Source organism: Agelaius phoeniceus, chromosome 1 (assembly GCF_051311805.1).
Source record: "Agelaius phoeniceus isolate bAgePho1 chromosome 1, bAgePho1.hap1, whole genome shotgun sequence".
Taxonomy (NCBI): Eukaryota; Metazoa; Chordata; class Aves; order Passeriformes; family Icteridae; genus Agelaius; species Agelaius phoeniceus.
In genome coordinates this window covers 103,634,338-103,653,040 of record NC_135265.1, presented here as the reverse complement: position 1 = coordinate 103,653,040, position 18,703 = coordinate 103,634,338, and the positions used below count along the sequence as shown (strand labels likewise).

The 18,703-nt window shown below is 41.6% G+C and overlaps 1 protein-coding gene across 1 annotated transcript in view; it reads right to left on the bottom strand.

Annotated features, from left to right (window-relative positions):
• Nucleotides 1-17,799, bottom strand: part of LAMA1 (laminin subunit alpha 1) — a 98,993-nt gene extending 81,194 nt beyond the window's left edge. Inside the window, exon 1 of the mRNA XM_077184316.1 lies at nt 17,698-17,799. Coding sequence (XP_077040431.1) covers nt 17,698-17,785 — 88 coding nt within the window. The 5' untranslated portion in view covers nt 17,786-17,799. The remainder of the gene's footprint in view (nt 1-17,697) is intronic.
• Between the last annotated feature and the right edge of the window lie 904 nt (nt 17,800-18,703).

Sequence of the window (18,703 nt, the reverse complement as noted above, 5' to 3'; positions counted from 1 at the left end):
CCATCACAATATCATTTAGTCTTTAGGAAAGGACCTCTGAGACCATCAAGTCTAACCTCTAACTGATTACCACATTGTGGACCATGACACCAAGTGCCACACAGAATGAATACCTTGAATACCTCCAGGGACAGTGACTCCACCACTTCCCTGGGCTGTTCATTTCCCATGTTTAACAACTATTCCCATGAAGAAATTCTGATCCTGAGGTCAAACCTGAATCTCCCCAGGCACAGCTTAAGGGTATGTCCCTTCATTCTATTACTTGTTGCCTGGGAGAATAGATCCTCACCTGGCAACACCCTCCTTTTCAGGTAGTTACAGAGAGTGATAAAGCCCCTCCTGAGCCTCCTTTCCTCCAGGCTAAACAACCCCAGCCCTCTCAGTCCCTCCTCATAGGACTTACCCTCTAGACCCTTCACTCATTTAACTTTCAAGGTTTTCTTTCTAAAGTACAGCACAAATGACAGATTAAACTGGATTTATTAAATTATTCCCACTAGAAAGGAAGGCAAGTGCTCCATGCAAAAGCATGGGAATTACTGCTCAGCATTTTGCAAGAGACTACGGTGGTCCTGAGAAAGGCTGGAAGAATTTTTAAACTAAACTCATTTACTTCTAACTGCTGGCCAGCTCTTTTCATGGTAAGGTGAACTCTTTCATTATTTTCCAGCTACTCAGATGCTCGTTTGCCTCAAACCAGAGATTTGCACACACCCCAATGCCAGAAAATGAAGTGTGTAGATGTTAATTTGACCTTGAGAAAGAATAACAATTGGTTCTCTACCGCTCAGCACAAAAAGCTAAGCACAATGTTTTCATTAGAAGTTCAAACAAGTTGCTCTCATTTGTAAGGACTTGGTTTTAGCCAGATGCATGACTAAAACTCAATAAGGGAGAACTGAAAATATGAGTGGGTATTGTCAGAATTATGTCATTCAGAGCTTTCCTAGAGAGACAAAAGACCTCAAGCTCAGAGGAAATGGAGGGAATTACATTCCTACTAAGGCGACCTGCAATGTGGACAGTGCAGAATTTGTCGCATCCACATTCTACATTAATCAATCCGTCAAGAAATGACAAGTAATTATGAAGTTAGAGGGATTTGTTGTACAGCTAGCAGGCAGACCTTATGGTGAAGGACATAGCATCAGCGTTTCAGCAAAACTTAGGAAAAAGTCCTGCTCATAATGAAGCCAGTTGTAACATTTTCAAATGATGAACAGTTGGTCAGCATGCAGAATGCCAGGGGAAAAGGAGACAGGCAAAAAGCTTTAAGGTGGTTGAGGCAATTTCTATTTTATGTGCTTCAATATGCCTATTGACTTGGATTCCTCAAAGTAACAGGGATAGGTGGAGCATGCAGCTTATTGGTGCAGATACAAAGTACTGATAATTCATGCAGGTATTGCTTAAGTAAAAGACATCTCTAGCCAGGACAGCTATCCTTCTATTGTAAAGTTAATGGTCAAGCATACAGCCTACATTTCTTTGGGAATTATTCTACTTTAAACCAGATTATACAGAAGTCCTCAGAAGCTCCTCGTTGCTGATGTAAATATCACCATCTTTCCTGGGGACTCAAGTTAATTCTTTGTGGGTTTGTAAGCTTTATCTTTGTTACATATATAGAAGTTCTCACCATTTCAAGGATTTGGGACATTTGCAGGATTCTGGTAATTCTAACTGCCGTCAACGCATATTTCTGGCTTCATTCTGGATACACCTGATTTACAGCACACAAGCAGATCACAGCAATTATAATCATTCCATAGTACTGTGCAATGAGTCTGACATATCTAGGCTTACTGGGCATTTTGTCCTGCTCAGATATCATGACCATGTAGAGCAGCATCAGTGCAGTCTACTCTCCATGCTCCACAGATCCATCATTAAATGCAAATATGGAAATCATATGCATTTGTGTGCCATCTATCGAAGGCTTTTTAGACATTCTTTTTTCCCTTCTATTTAAGTTTTCTCGATGTAGGATCTTTGGCTGCATTTTATACAGCTATATCTGAACGAAACTCCAATTGCATTTTCTGATTAATGATTTTGTTCAATCAGAAAACTAATAATATTTAATCACTGGGTTTTGGGTAGAAGATAAGTGGATTTGTGCATTTTGGCAAAACACATGCATGATCTGTGGTTTTGACCATGTTTAACTGTATGAATCCTCACAGTGTGACAGGGTAAAACTACTTATTACAAACGGTATGTGAAGGAAGACAGTCCCAAGAATAAAAATCTTCCCTGAAGAGGCATAGCTGATTAAAATAATTTCTTTTACAAACTGCTGCACAAACAGAAGCATGCACATGAGAGTTCTATTCTACATGGGCTTCACTACACCACCAAATATATTCAAAAGCACAATAAAGATAATACATTTTGGTATGAAGGTCAACGCAGTAAGGATGGCAAAACTCTTACAGAAATATCACGTTTAAGACAGCTTCTTCCTGAATCCAGATTCACTGATCTGTCTGATATTTCTAGAAAGCTAACTAAATTAGGGAGGTGTTTCTTGGGGTTCTTTTTAAAAGAAGACAAACTAATGGGAAATGAACACAAAAGATTATATGAAGCAAGCCAAGGACTGAGTTCAGAAAGTTTTCTGGATTGCTCATCAGTGTATACAATGAGGACTCTAAACCAGACTTCAGTGAGCAACATCGAGACATTCAGCGATGCCAACAGCCTGATTGCTCTCCAAGTATTTTGGCTTTTTTTGTGCTGAGTGTAATAAAGCAGTAATTTGCAAGTGAACAAAGTAGATCTGACTTAAAAACATAAAGAGCTGATGTGTTCAGTAACAATGAGCTTTTATTGTGTAATTTTTCAGAACACAGAAATACTTGAAGGGGTCTAATCTCATTTGCAAGTTAGCATTTTTTAAAAATGTAAAGGCAATCAGCAGCTCATAACAAGCTGGGAATGATGAAGTTTGCTCACAAGCAACAGATTCTCCCTTCACTGAAAACATACACAGAGTACACAGTTCAGAATAGTTTGATGCACTTCAGGAGAACCAAATAGACTAAAGACAAAATGTAATAAAATGTCACAGTATTAGAATGTATAGAATATGTAATAGCATTACACACAGAAGTTGAGGTCACATTCTTGGTAACATTCTCAGACTGTTTTCAATAGCACAGATTTAATTTAGTTGTTCTGTTTTATTCAAGTTTTGGATTAAATGAGTTTACTAAATAAAAACCCTGGAACTATGAGGCTTGGGTTCAGATTCCTAGCCTGCTCAATAGATTTACCCTCATTATATTTTACCAACAAGTGCCCCTAGTTTAACCTTCTCTATACACTTTCATCAGAATTCTACCCTGTAATCACATCAAATATCTAGGCTGGTTTCCCTAAAATAAATGGGCTGAAATTGTTAACTTCCAACTACAGGAATTAAGATACTAATTCTCTGTTCTTACAGTCAGCAAGAAATGTGGGTTTACCACTCAACCTGCCTTATAATCCACTTTGTGGAGACATTGCCTAAAGTGTGTTAGCTGCAGCATTAGCCCACTTGAAAAGCTGAAAGCTTCACCACAGTTTACACAGTAAGGTTAGGTAGCAAGCCACTAGTTAAAAATTATTTTGAAACTCATCACTCCTGTTTTTGTAGCTCAACAGAGAGGAGAATTTCTGCTAGCAAAACATCAAGTTCACAGGATTTAACTATGTAATATGTTTAGGGTTTTTTAGAAGAACATCTGTAAATTTTAATTTGTCATATTTAAATAAAACTACTTCAGTATTAAAAGAAACCTCTACCATGACAGAGCATTATCTTTTCCTAAAACCTATTCTCTATTTCTTCTCATGCTATAGAGCAAAGCTAATGAATCAATCACAGAAATACTAGATAGTGAAGATTACATTTATTTAATTTAATCAGCTTTTAATGTAAGAACACACTAAGTTTGTCTGTTCTCAAGAGCTTCCAACGAGGCTATTCCTCAACATCCTTGACAAGTCTATTCTGACATTTTATTACTTTAAAAGTTACAAATTTTCAGTCCTCTTTGCTGCATTCATCATCAGTCATGATCTTGATTACAACTTTTGTTTACCTGAGCTGTTATCACACAGCCTTTTCCAGACTATGTAAACAATCCTCTCAATCTTTCTACAGTCCATCTTCTAAACTTCTTATCCTTTGAATTCTTGGCAGCTTGCATTTTTCCAACAGTCTGGATCCTCAGACCACATCAGCGCCAACTGGAGTAGAATAACTTCTTAAACTCTTGACAGTTTTGTTAACACACATGAGAATAAGTTTTGTATTTTTTCCAGGTACTGCTGCTCTGCTTGCATTGCACACCAAGGTAAGTAAAAGATCCTGGTCTGTTGAAGCATACTCCACATCAGACCCTGGATGAGTTCAGGTTATCTGTAAAACAGATTACTTTGCAGCCATTTGCTGAACACTCAACCACTTGCTTTCAGAACAGTCTGCTGATTATTTTACAGCTCTGATCCACTCAAGCTTTTGCAAAACTCACTGAAGCAATCCAACTGGAGCCCCAGAAAAAAGGACAACAAAACAAGTTCATTACACCAGTTAATGTGACAAAAAACATTCTGTTTGAACTCTACAAGCTGTTAGAGCACAAACAAGCTACAGAGGACGAAACCTTGCCCCTTCTTCTAAATGCAAAGTCTTCTCTGCCAAATATTTTTTTCTGCAGCTGCTTATGTGCACTCAGCATTATTAATGAGGGCCATAATGCAGACAGGCTACTACAGCAAAAGCATTTTACCTACTGTGGTCTCCTTTAGGCTAGATGATGTGCTAATTAGTATTGTGTGCTCAGAAATGTATTGAAAATAATTACAACGCTGCAAATTAATAAAGTTAATAAAGTCATAACACTACAGATTAATAAAATTCCATGAAACTCAGACTGGAACCAAAGTAAGCAAAAGTTTTCTCAGTCAAGAATGAACACCAGCTGCACTTTTCTCCCACAACTAGTTTCCTCAATATAGTTTGTGAAGGTTAAGGAGCAAGTGTCTGGCATAACTTACATGTCTTCCTTAAAATTCCCAAGCACCAGCATATAGCCAGGCTGATGGGCCCAATCTAACAGAATTTGAACAAGGTTTTAAAAAAGTGCTTTTTCTTTTCCAAAGGAAAACCTGGGTTCTAAAAAAAACTATTTAAATTTCAAAGTGTATGAAGCATGCTATATACAAAATTATTGGAAAACTAAGGAGAGAATAAGGCTGCAAAGACATGGTCAGGGTGCAGATGCTTGAAACTGAAGAAGTTCAAGTTTTCAGCCCCAACCAGACATTCCTATAAATGTGCTTCCTTGTTTCCCAAAGGAGTGCACATCATCTTTGACAGCCTGAGCAGAGAAAACACTGATGAATTCAATAGGTTTCATAGATTACATCCCAACCCTGAATGTGGTTCCCAGTATTATGGCTTGGTCCTTTCACAGATTTCAGGGATTTGAGGAAAAAAAAATTAGTTCCTGGGGAAAAATAAAAAAATCTATCACAGGTATTTCTAGTTGACAGTAACTTACTGCCAACTTACTTCCTTCAATGTTGACAGTAACTTACTGCTTATTTCGATCAGCACAAACTAAGGGGTAGTGGAATAAAAAAAAACTAGATTTCATGCTACTTTTCAGCATCAGACAGTACAACTTGATATGAAAGGTAAGTCATTTTGAGTATTCTATCATGCATTTCCAAACTATAATCATATTTCTTCTGTCAAGTCATGTCTTGCAAGTATTGATTTTTTGTATGCTGTTGGCCAGTTCAAGAATCTGCCCAGAAATTGTCACAGCATTTACACCAAAGCAAAAGAGCCACAAGTTGACAGATGGGCAGGCTGCCAAGGAACAACAAACCTGCCAGACCATGAAATTAGTTCTTTCTTGTTCACCCAAAGCTTTTTCCACACGTTGAGGAGTCTGCATCATTGTGCTTGTTGGTTTGGGGGTTGTTCTTTCTTTTACCGGTACACTAGCTTTTTTTCTGAAGTCATCAGTTGGGAACAATCTTTGCTCAAACCTGAAGTAAATACAAGCCACAGCTATTAAAGACTTCAGTGTCTTGTCAGTTTTGCTTATATGCTGCCTAAGACATAGTATTAGCTTAGAGCAACATAACAGAAGCACTGGCAGTGTGACTGGCATGTCAAAGACTAGGGACCTCAGTCGCTTGTCACTTATGATGTGCCCCAATACCAACAAAACAAAACATTTTTGTTCTTACTGATGTAGGATCCATAGCAGACTTCCCTCATGCCTCCTTAATATGATTCCTTAAATAATATCTCCCCCTGAACTTCTTTTCTATCACCAGTTTTCAACCTGAAGCAACTGTCTAGTGAATGAAAATCCTCTTGGGTTTAATCCTAATTAAATTTGCCTGTATAAATGTGCAGCTTCAGTCTGCACACCAAATCATTCATTATAATAAAAAGGAACTTATGATCCAAGTATCTATTAGCTGTCTTCTGATTCTAAACTTCCATTTATCACTAGCAAACTCTGGGAGACCTGAGCTTGAGAAGAATTTTAAAGGCTTAGAGGTCCCACTCGCTTTGGTACTGTGACTCAGTACCACAACCAAACAAAAAGTTACTGCTTTTTGCCCTGTGCAAACACTAAGAAGGTTAAAACAGTCAGAAATGCCCTTGAGACAGTTGGCATCACCTTGTGATCATAAATGAAGTAGGTGCACTACAAAGGAAGTCTGAAATGTATTTTTCACTTAGTGAAAGTTTGTTAATAACTACCTGTACACAAATCCAAACTTTATTTCATTTTCTTAATTAAAAAAAAAAGATTTGTCACTTCCTTAATGTTAGAAATTGCAGCTGTGTTAGATGAAGCTAAATTTCTATTTAAATTAAGTAGAATTTTTCCATTTATTAACAAAAACTATTTCAAGTTCAAGAGGTTTTGGCATCTCAGAACTACCAGCTCTCCTGTTTTCAGGCACAGAAGAAAAATGTTTTCATTCCAACAGGCACAAAACCATTATCAGGGCATATACAGCCCTGTATCAGTGCCAGATCTTCCTGGGTAGAAGGAAGCACATTTCCTCCAGCTTGAATGGACTTGAAAGGATTTGCAACTGTGTAACCCCAAGGACATGCAAAGCTTGGTCATTCCCCGATCTCTACTGACAAGATTTAGCAATCTCTAATTTTCAAGATTAATTGGGAAAAACCTATTGGGGTATTTTTTGCAATTTTTTAAAATTTTATTTCAGTAGTAACCAACTGTTTGACATGATAGAGGTAGCTTTCTGCTCTTTGTAAAAAGTAAAATATATCTTGCTACTATTTTTTTCCTAGGCGTTTTACTCTAGGCAACAAAGTAAAACTGCAAATCACCATGCTTTGTTTGGTCTTGCATCTGCTGGTCTCCAGGCACACAGTTTAACAAATGTACAGGGCACAAACTGCAACTATTGAAAAAAATTCATACCCAGTCAATTGTTGCACATTTTTTATGCTTCAAACTCTCACCACGTGCAACTTCTTATTTCATTATTTGAAATGAAATTCAAAAGCATTTGTGTCACTTGGGTTAAATTCCTGAAAAAGTGTAATTTTAAGTACCCAAAAAAGAAGGGGGAAACAGAAAACAATATTTTAACAAGTTCTCTTCTGTACTGCCATTAATACTCAAGAACTCAGCCAGTCGCATGGAATTTTAATCAAGTGTTCTGAAAGTATTTTGCCTTTGGCCTGAAAACAAGAATGATGCATTTCAGCCCAAAGCACAATTTTTAAGGAAAATTCTTACATACTGAGAGTTCAAGTAGTTTAATTTAAAATTCAGCAATGTTTTCAGTGACACTAAAATAATAGCAAGGCACAGTTGGATCCTGCCTGAAACACCCCAAACATTTTTTGCTGATGACTGTGGGAAACAGAGCAACAAGGGTAGAGCTGCAGAGTGGGCAGCTTATTTCCCATTGTCCTTAAGAACTGAAAAGATAAGGGGGGCTGCTCAAATTTTAGAGATTGTATCATCTGTCAATACTCTGTGGTATACAAAAAGGGTTTCCCTCCTTGGGGCAAACGTCCTGACCTCTTCCCTGCCACCGTACCACCAAGAATCCCTTTCTGACCCTCTTTCCCTATCACTCCTGCAGGGCTCTCAGCCTACCAGAAACAGCCAAACTTGGATGTGTCTATTACCACTATTAGCCATGGCAGCACGGCAACAAGCAGATCTTTCCACCAAGTACCCACAGCAAAGTTTCTGAGCAACCTGACACATCACAGGAGCTGAACACCAGCATGGAAACCTCTGACCCACACCAAGATACCACTGAACAGAGCTGTACATCAGCAGCTGTGTTTGGTACCTCTTGCTTCATTGCTGCCTTTAGGTCACATCCTACTGCTGATCACTGTGGAAAGATACTCAATTCCTCTGGAAGTTCCCCATCCCATCACACACATCTCTTTCTCATTGCCTGCCAAGGGTTGCCTCCACCACACCACTGAAAACCTGCACTGCATTTTGAAGAATCATTTCTTCAATTAGAAACATCCCCATTACAATGTTATCAAATGTGCATAAAGCAAGCTGTCCCCAGTGTGACCACTCCCAAGTAAAGTGTGGTCATCCAAGGACGGACTGCGCATTTGCTGCATGCCTTTAGAATTGATGAACTTGCTCTGGAGAACATTGGCACACTGTAAACCAACTTCAAGGAAGATGAATTGGGATAGGTCTGGAAATTACTTAATTCCTGCAACTTTTAGTTTAAAATTCATGTTTACATCTAAAGACAGCTTTAGTATCAAACACACATTTTTGCATTAGCAAAAAAATGTGTGGTTCCTAAAATTCTAATCAAGTTGTAGTGAGATTTATTGATAATATCTAAATAACCTAGCTACATATAAAAAGAAAAAACAAACACAGAGACACTTAGCAGATTTGCTTTCCATCTATACAAACATTTTCTTTATGCTGTAAGAGCTATATTATCAATTTAACTACTCTGACAATTAAAAGAGACACACAAAATGAATGCATTAGTTAGCAGCTACTGAGGGAATGAAGAACTGTGAGTAGATGTAATGTAAAATCACAGCAACTGTCCCCAAGCCAGTGAAGCAGATTTAATCCTTCAGTTTGCCATCAAATTTTTTATCTCTTCAGCATATTTTAAAGGGCGCTTTCTAGTTGAAGGCATTGAGCACACATTTCAGAGACTACAAACTAAAGTAAATAAATAGAATCCTAGAAATTTCAACAGCATATATTTCACAACCCTAATTTAAACCAGGGTATCCACAGATCTTGACAATTCAAAGAACCTTCACATCAAACTTCTGTTATCTAGCCCTTCTCAGCCAATAAAGTAGAAACAGCCTAATCTTCAGAGGCATTGGCACAATGTTACAAGCCTTTTCTGCCTTCCTGTCCTATGCACAAAAGACAGCACAGCAAAGGAAAGTAAAATATATGAATGGTGAGGCATGGAGAATAGCATAACACACTTTAGCTATTCATGCATTTGAATAAAACCAGACAGGAAAATGCAGTGGAATCTCTGCCATAGTTTTATCGGTAGTGGAGCACTTTCAGGAGCTGGATTTCTCACTTCTGTAAAGAAAGAGCCAGAAACAGAGAAGATGGAATTCAGTTAACTGGTTTTTAAAGTACAAGCCCACTGCTGGTGCTAGACCCTCCCAATTCACTCACTGTCTAGATAGCCCTAAGTGGATCAGGAGTCCCCCAAGGAGTCAGTGAAGCCTGGCTGCACACCATCCAGCCTGGCAGCAGCTCTGCCTGGGTAGGGAGCATCAGAAGCGGAGTCAGGCTCCCCAGCCTGCCCAACACCTTGTGTGCTTCCTGCAAATCTCACTCTGCCAGCATCCTCAAAAAAATAAGGGATAACTTGGATCCCTGCTTCAATGCTCCCCAGCAAGGCTGCACCCAGCCACAATCAAATTGCACTGGATGTCTCAGTTGCTACTGGGCTTTTTTCCTCTCCTTCCCACACAAATATTTCTTTACACACATCTTTGGGTTTTGTGACAGAAGGCAAAATTCCAGTCATGCTTTCAAAAAACCTGATAAAAGCAATCAATACTTATCTAAGTTACCATCAATGACAGCCCCAATTCACATTTATGCTCAATGACTGAATTCCAATGTTTTTTACAGTCAGTGAGACCTACCCCACTGATTTGCAGAGTTAGGATTTTGCTATTAAAAACTTCTTGCTTCATCAGGTCCACAAGAAAAAATACTAATCAAAGAACTAAATCAAGGCTAGAGAAGTTATTTTGAATTACCTGCACAGATTCTGCACTGTCCTCTCACACTCTCAGCAAATAAAAGTTATGGAAATACAGTTAACAAGGTAATGGACATCAGCCTATTTTCAAGGTCATTTTTGAGCAAGCAGCAATAAAAAATGCAGGCAGAGCCAAGGAGAAAAAACAAGTTTCCACTTTGGGAAGACCATTTCTTAAACTTAAAGCTTTTTAAGCTTTATTTTCATGCGGGAATCAAGATGGGGGTTGAGTCCCGCAGCACAATAAATGAGTTCACAGAAAGGAATTACATTATGCTTGCAAAACAACTTTCAAATCTGAATCTTTAATCTAAAAGAATTGGTTAGGGAATATCTCTGACAGAGTTGTTACTGTATCGAATGACAGTTCAAAAAAAAAAAATCAGCAAAAGCTAACAAGTTAAAGATGACATAACAGAAGGAATTTATTGCTGAAGGCTGACATCTACTCTGCTTACACAAAGCAGCAGTGGGATCTTCTCGGCCTTTGCCTGGTGGGAAAAGCCCAGAAATGACAAGGAAAAAACCAACCGTGTCAGCCCATCGACCCACATTAGCTGCTGCCTTACAAAGCCTGCCAAGTCGAACTTGGGGAAAGGGCAGTGGGTGAAAATGCCTGCCATGAATCCACCTCCTTTCCAATGGCTCTCTGAGCTCACATGGCCACTAGAACAGTTGTGATTTTCCAGAGATACTTAAAAGGAAATAAAAGAAAAAATCAGGTTTTCAGGTAAAAGCTAAGCATTCTGTCTCTATGTTTTGCCCTGCACTTCTTAGGAATTGGAACTGCTGCTTCACATCAGAAAGAAAAGTTAAAATTATGTGCATCTATAATATTTGCTATTAGAATACTGAGAGTTAGTTTCTAGTCTTAAAATTTTATGTTTTCCTATTTTCAGATTGTTATTTATCTCTACTGTAATTACAAAAGAAATCGTCCAGTTTTCCTGTAAAATTGTTATGTATATAGCTTTTAATACTCAAAAATGTGTATAAAATAATTATTTTCAGGGGAAAAGCAGCTTTTCCAGCTTCTAAAAAAGAGCATAGAATGACTGAGAAATCATTGAAGTCCTTAAATAGCAAAAGTAACTAAGAAAGAATAAGCACAGCTATATCTAGCCTTATTTTTGCTCTGACACACAAGCAAATGAAGCAGTGGCCTCAAATCTCAAAGACAGAGGGCTGTACCCATATCTGCAAGCTCAGAGGCACAGTACAGAGACTCAGATGTCACTTAAGTACCTAAAAGCATAAATAAAAAAGTTTGACTGATGCGCTCCTAAGGTTTACACCAACTAACAAATCACAATTCCTGCAAGCTGACCTAACTAATCTTGCCTTGCAAAACTTTTGCCACACACTGTTCCTCTGTTTGGTCAGGAAGGGATATCTGCAGGACAGAAAAAAAAAAAAGAAAAAAACAAAAAAAAAAAAAGTAGGGGGCAGCAACAAACCCCACCTGAAGACCTTTTCTGAGACTGATGCAAATACCAACAACTGATTAACATACACTGATAGCCCTAAACTTCTAGAGATGCATTTTCTAAGCCCTCAGGGAATGGGGAAAATATTTACGACAGACAAATATTTTTTTATCTTAATCTTCAATCTAACTTAGAATGCTTTCATGGGATTTTTCTCTGTCACATACCTTTGTACTCCAAGAAAAAAGAAAATGGTCTGTGGCTTGTTGGTGATTTTGCAAAATAAATCAGGGAACAAAACACATAGCAGATTTTAAATTTAGGGCTTTTATCAACACCAAGCACATTTTCCCCACAGAATGTCCATGATGTTCCTTCCAGACTACCAGAAAAAAACTTTTTTCTTCTTCTCCCCCAACCACAAGTCAGGTCTCAATCAGCAAAATTTGTCCCTAATTGAGATCAATTACTTTTTTACACTACATATTCCTTATAATTAGATAAAACCTCATTTCTACTTAATAAAAGTTTCAAAATATATTTGTGTTGCTTATCATTAACTTAGGGAACCTTGTAACTTTAAGACAATAGTATCCACAAAATCAGCATTCCTGAGGACAAGCAATGTGGCCTCTGTTTGAGGTGACATCATCAACAGGCCATCTAATATTGACCTTTTTAGATTGTTATATAGAATAAAGTCCACTACATTAAGGCTTTGACAGTCAAATGAATTCAGAGGAAACAAAAGCCAAGAGCTCCAGAATTACATCTACTCTTCCACAGTTTTGCTGAGGTGCACCAAGGCCAAGAGAGATGTGACTGCTGCAGCTCCATGTTCCCAGGCCCAGCCACTAGTAAAGCTGAGCAAGTATTCCCAACAGGCACATATAGAGCCACACACATAATGCAATGGATATACGCAAATAGGTATGGCATATTCACAAAGACAGAAATGCACAAATGCAACCACCACCAATGGTTTCATCCTGTTCCCTGCTCCAGGGAAAAACATGGATTCATACACAGAGATGGATTTCTTCAATGCCCATCCACAATGTGGATTTCTTAAATACCCAAAGCTGGAGACTCACTGCATCCAGTAACTGTGCTCCCCCACACCCAAGGTCTCCCCGCTGCTGGCATCTGGCACATGAGCCCCAGGGGCCCAGAGGTGCATCCCAGGCACTGAGGCACAAACTGCCCTGCACACACACCAGCCCCATCACACACACACTCACTCTATGGATCCCCACACACTCACTCTTTGCTCAACCACTTTGATCCCTGCATCTTTGGCCCTTCCTCCATTCATCCCAAAATTAGTCCTGTGCAATCCCAAAATGTTCTTCCCATATATCCCAGGATGGGTCCCATACCCCTGCTGACTGCCACCATCCCCATCCTGTGAGCTCTCAAGAGCTGCTCCCATAACACACCACTGGCTGTCAGAGAGCCCTGGCAGGGGCTCACTTCTCTGGGTTCATTATTTATGTTGCTCCACCTTGATCTTGTGTTGATTTGTGGGTGGACATGAGACTTCTCACAAAACCTAAGAACTTAAATAAGAGTGTAGTCAGCTAATAAGCATCTTGGGGCCCTGCTACTTAGCCCACCCTAAGACACAAGAGATGTTCAGGTTCACTGTAACTGAGATTTCCAACCCTGAAGAAAAAGTGGAAACTTAAGCCAAGTATACCACTGTACCCAATTTTGCCAAAAATTAAGAAGTTTTTACCTTACCACAATGTTAAGTGATTCTGCCTCAAATTCCTGTCATATTTTTAGTTCACTGGTCTCCTGCCTCACACTGCAAGCTGCAAACAGCACTGCTTTTAAGTTTTCCAAAAGCCTCAAGGAACTTGAAGTTTCTTTTAGTGTTCTCTTATCAGGAAACAATATCCACATCGGTGGAAACACAGGAGAAATGTTAAAGGAAAATATTTAGAAGCAAAGGCAAACTTGGCAGGGAATATAAACTTTCTCATTTTCTAGAACAGTTAACTCTGTTGCAGATGTTGGGGAAAAAACTGATTTTTAAGACTGATGGCAACAAGGTCTATTCAAGCCACTAGCATACAGGAACCCAAGATGTAGTATTGTGAAGCACTTAAGATACTTTTTCACCTCATACAGAAAACAATTGTGAATACAACATCCAAGTCATCTTGAAACTCCAGAAAAACTTCCTCCAAGCACATTCTGGAAGTCTGTCTCTCTGTTTTAAAAGTGTCAGAAGAAACTATTTCACTGCACGGAACACCTTTGAATGCATGAGGTTGTAGTGAGGCAGCTGAGACTGTAAGATCCACCTACCCAGGCTCACAGACTAACAGCCAAATCTACAACACCCCAAACTTCTGTCAAATCCTGTAACTCCTACAATTAAAGTACATCACTACTTGAGGTGGAACTCGCCACCCTGAATTAGGCACCAGAGAGCCCTTCTTCACTAGGTGGTGAAGGGTGAGTGGTACCCATGAGTGGTGCCAGACTTGAGTAATCTAGTAAAAAGCAACTAAAGACTAAAACAGCAAACAAACAAACAAATCCCAGCAGACACTGGTACAATAAGAGTTTCTCCTGAAGTCAAACACATTATTGCCGCTTGTGGCAAGTAAATAAAAGAGAGGGAGGCCTGGATTTATTTCTCCTTACATTTTGAGCACTGTAATGATCCGACTGAAGCATCAGCTTTTTGTCCTTCTGGAAGGAAACTTGCCATCTTGGCTGTACAGTAGCTCCTTTTCAAAGAGAGGTCTGGAGAGATTTCACACACTCCTCCTCTGCATTACCTGTCACAGCAACTTGGTAATACAGCACTCTATTCAGAGATTGGAGATGTGGGTTCAAACCATCTCAAACTAAGGAGATTAACATAAATCTCCCACTGCCTGGGAATGAGCTCTAACAATATAATTTATATCACTTATGTTTCAGCAAAAAAATGTGGTTGCTAACCATAATGTCATAATTTGTATATTAGCCATAGCCTAAGAGTACTTACTAAACCAGATCCTTGAAGCAAAGCAGGTCTGAAGCCCAAAGGGTGGCAGGCATATGAAATTCCTATGTTCATCTCTGCCCAGATGGAGCACCTTCCCATGGCCATTCAGTTCCCTGAGCACCAGCACTTATCCAAAACCCCAGGCAGGAACAGAGCAGGCTACTTCAGCATACCAGCTTACACAAACAAACTGAGATGCAGCTGAGGAAATATTTAGTCTACAACTACAGCCTTCCAAGTTAACACTACCACAGGTTTACAGTAGCAAGATTTTTTTTTTTTAATTACAGAAAAAAATATCACCTGGCAGTGGCAGAGTCAAATTTATGAAATACAGGCAATAGTGATAAAAATTATTAACTGATTTTCCTTTCTACTTTGAAGACATGTATCACTTAACTCCAGTATAATAAAGAATGCATTCCAACCGAGCAAAGCTGCTATAACACGCCTCCGAAATGGCTTTTTTGCTTCTGACATAAAATAATTCCTCTGTATCTAGACACTGAGTTACATGCTTCATGAAGAGTTACTCCATTAGTGAATACAAAAGACTCAACAGAAAATGCAAACCAAACTTTTCATCATGATAGGAACACTTTAACAAAACACCTGTAATTAAAATTCCAACTAAATTTTATAGCTATGTAGATATTAATCTTTAGGCTGAGAGAATCAATCATTAACTTTGAAAGCTGTTCAGTGCAGTGGCTTCAGTACTGTGTGTTTCTTTTCCTTAAAATGGACTTCAGCACTTTCTGACAGACCCTTGCAGCTGTGGTACCCCCCCTGTCATTTGCTGACAGGACAAAAGCAAAACTGAACAGAAAAACAAGAAATGCTTTGAGTTTTACCACAGCCCTCTCCACCGCCATGCCAAGATACCTTTTCCCCAAACTTCTCTTGACAACTGCTCTGAGAAACCTTTCCATCCTCACTTCAAAATGTATTTTTACCTCAACAAGATGCTTACAATTCTGAGCTTAAGTTGTTTACTTTCTGTAAAAGCAACATTGCTACTCTAATCTGCATCACATTCTTCACATTGTTTTAGGATCAGTTATCTTGAATTGTGGCTTTTGTAAGGCAGTTCACCACCAGGGGGGTTGAAACTCACAGCTTCCTCGGATGATCTGTGCTCTCACGCTGAGAAAAAAAATTCTATCAACTTAATCTAATAGGAGGAATGGTCTCTCGACCTGATCTTTCAACTAGAAAAACGTAATTATGAATTTAAATATTCCCAGGAGGGACGGCTTAGAAGCAATGAAATATATTGGTAGCTTCAATCACTGACATAAAAAGCAAGTATTTTATCCAGATGCCTCTAGCACCCGTGGGCTGCTATATAAAAGCAGCACATTACTGCAGTGAGATCACTGCAAATGTCAATGAAAAAATCAAAAATGGTATTCGCTCTTGTCACCAATACATGACAAGCTTCAGGAAAATTCCTAACTTTTACACTGCGTGTTATCATATATATTCAAATAGGAATTAGTATTGAATTAAGGTTATTTGATGTAAGATGGTACCTTAAAAAAAAACTAAAAAGCAAAATTTATATCACTTTGTCTAGCATTTCATTTGTTTCTACAACTGAATTTTCATAAGCCAAGTAAAGCATATTTATTTTCAAGCTGAGACATATGGCCTCTGTAATTTACTTGGGCTTGATTTTGTCCTTTTTACCTAGGGGTTATTTTGTACACACAATTATATTAATAAACACTGGCTTTTACTGCAGCCTGTAAACATCCAGATGCTAATCTCTCACCCTATATCCATCTCAAACACCCTACTTCACTATAAAGAAAACAAGTCATGCATCTGCACAACATATGCCTTCCAACCATTTTCCATTCAAGATTTTTTTTTTGGTTTTTAATAGAGACCCAATGGGACTGGGGATTCATGTGCAGGGAGTAGGGATCGGCAGAAATTCTGTGGTGAACTCCAGCAGCAGCTGACCCAAGGCGAAGGTGAGAGCATCTGGTGTCTACCAGCGCTTCCCATCACGACCCAGCACACCGCAGAGTCAATCACTGTAAACCCAGCCACAGAGTGAGCCGATGTGCTCAGCAACTTGGGTCTCACCAGGACAACCCCAGTTACGGCACTTGGAACAAAGAGGATGCGTGTGACGAAGTCATTGGCAGGGTAAGAACTCGGCGCGGAGCGTTCCGGTGTCCCGGCCGCAACGCACCGGCCGGCCCACGTGCAATAAAAAAAAAGAAAACTTTCGTAAATTGTCCCCATTACTTCTTCATGCTACCTCTGCCCGGAAAGTGGTTCGGGACTCTTCTCGCTCCTTATAACAGAGCTTAATGTGGTTTGTATTACCGACGGCGTGCAGCATCCTTCGGGGCTCCGGCTCCTCTCATTCCCCAGAGATGGACCCCCAGGACAGCGGCCCGGACCCGGCTCTGACCCCATCTCCCGCCGGGACAGAGGCTCGGCCAGGGGCTCCCTGCGCCGCCGCAGCCCCTGGCCCAGGAGCGGCGGGGTCGCCCCCTCCTCCCCCGGGTCTCTGCCGCTCCACAGCGTCTCCCACAAAGGGAATGGGCGGCCCCGGAGGCGGCCGGGCGGAGTGGCCCCCGCCGCCGAGGGAGGAGAAAGGACTTCAGGGAAGTGGGGGAGGGCGGCTGCAAAACGTGGAGACGGGGGAAGAGAGCAGGGATAAAAGAGATGGGGGAGGCCGTCGGGAAGCGTGCGGTCGGCACTGCCGGACCCCAGCCCGCCTCCCACAGCGGGCTGCCTCCGCCGCCCAACGCGGCCCCTGCAGCGGCCGTGCCCGGCGGGACGGGGACACTGCCGAGGCTGCCCCAGCCCCGCGGGAGCCAAAGGCTGCCACGGGACGCGGCGGGCGGCTGCAGACCCCCGCAGGCACTGCTCTGCTTTGCATTAAGCTGCTCGCCCCCCGCACCCCCGTTCTGCGCTCACCTCGGGGCTGGCCCTGCCCCGGCACGCACAGCAGCGAAGTCGCCGCCAGCAGTGCCAGCAGCAGCCGCCACCGTCCGCCGCTGCCCATCGCTGATGCCGCCGCTGGAGGGACGCTGCCCGCCCCGCCGAGCCCGCCCGCCTTATATGTGCTCCCCCGCCGCCCCCGGCCCGCCCCGCCCCGCACCACCGGGGGCTCGCTCGCACACCCCCCTTCACACACACACCTCCTCACACAGCCCCCTCACATACACTCCTCCTCACAGATCCCCCTTCACACACACACCCCTCCTCACACAGCCCCCTCACATACACCCCTCCTCACAGATCCCCCTTCACACAGCCCCCTCACATACACCGCTCCTCACAGATCCCCCTTCACACACACACCTCCTCACACAACCCCCTCACATACACCGCTCCTCACAGATCCCCCTTCACAAACCCCTCCTTCACACACCCCCCCCTTCACACACACACTGTCCCCTCCTCACACACACACACGCACTTTTCACACACACACTGTCCCCTCCTCACAAACACACACGCGCTTTTCACACACACTGTCCCCACTCCTCGCACACATGCTGTCCCTTTCTCACACACACAGTCCCCTCCTCACACACACACACGCGCCCTTTTCACACACACTGTCCCCACTGCTCGCACACACGCTGTCCCCTCCTCACACACGCACACGCGCTTTTCACACACACTGTCCCCACTCCTCGCACACACACTGTCCCCTCCTCACACACACACTGTCCCCTCCTCACACACACGCTGTCCCTTTCTCACACACGCTGTCCCCTCCTCACACGCTCACACGCTCGGTACCCCGCGCCCCGCACCGCGCGTCTCCAGCCCCGCAAAACCTCCCCCGAGGCACTCGCGGTCCCGACCGCATCTTGCGGGTGATGCGTGGGGTGCGGCGAGCCCAAGCCCCGTGCCTAAAAAGTTCAGGAAAGCCGTAGTTGTCGAACCGAGGATTTTTTTGCAAGGAAGAGGA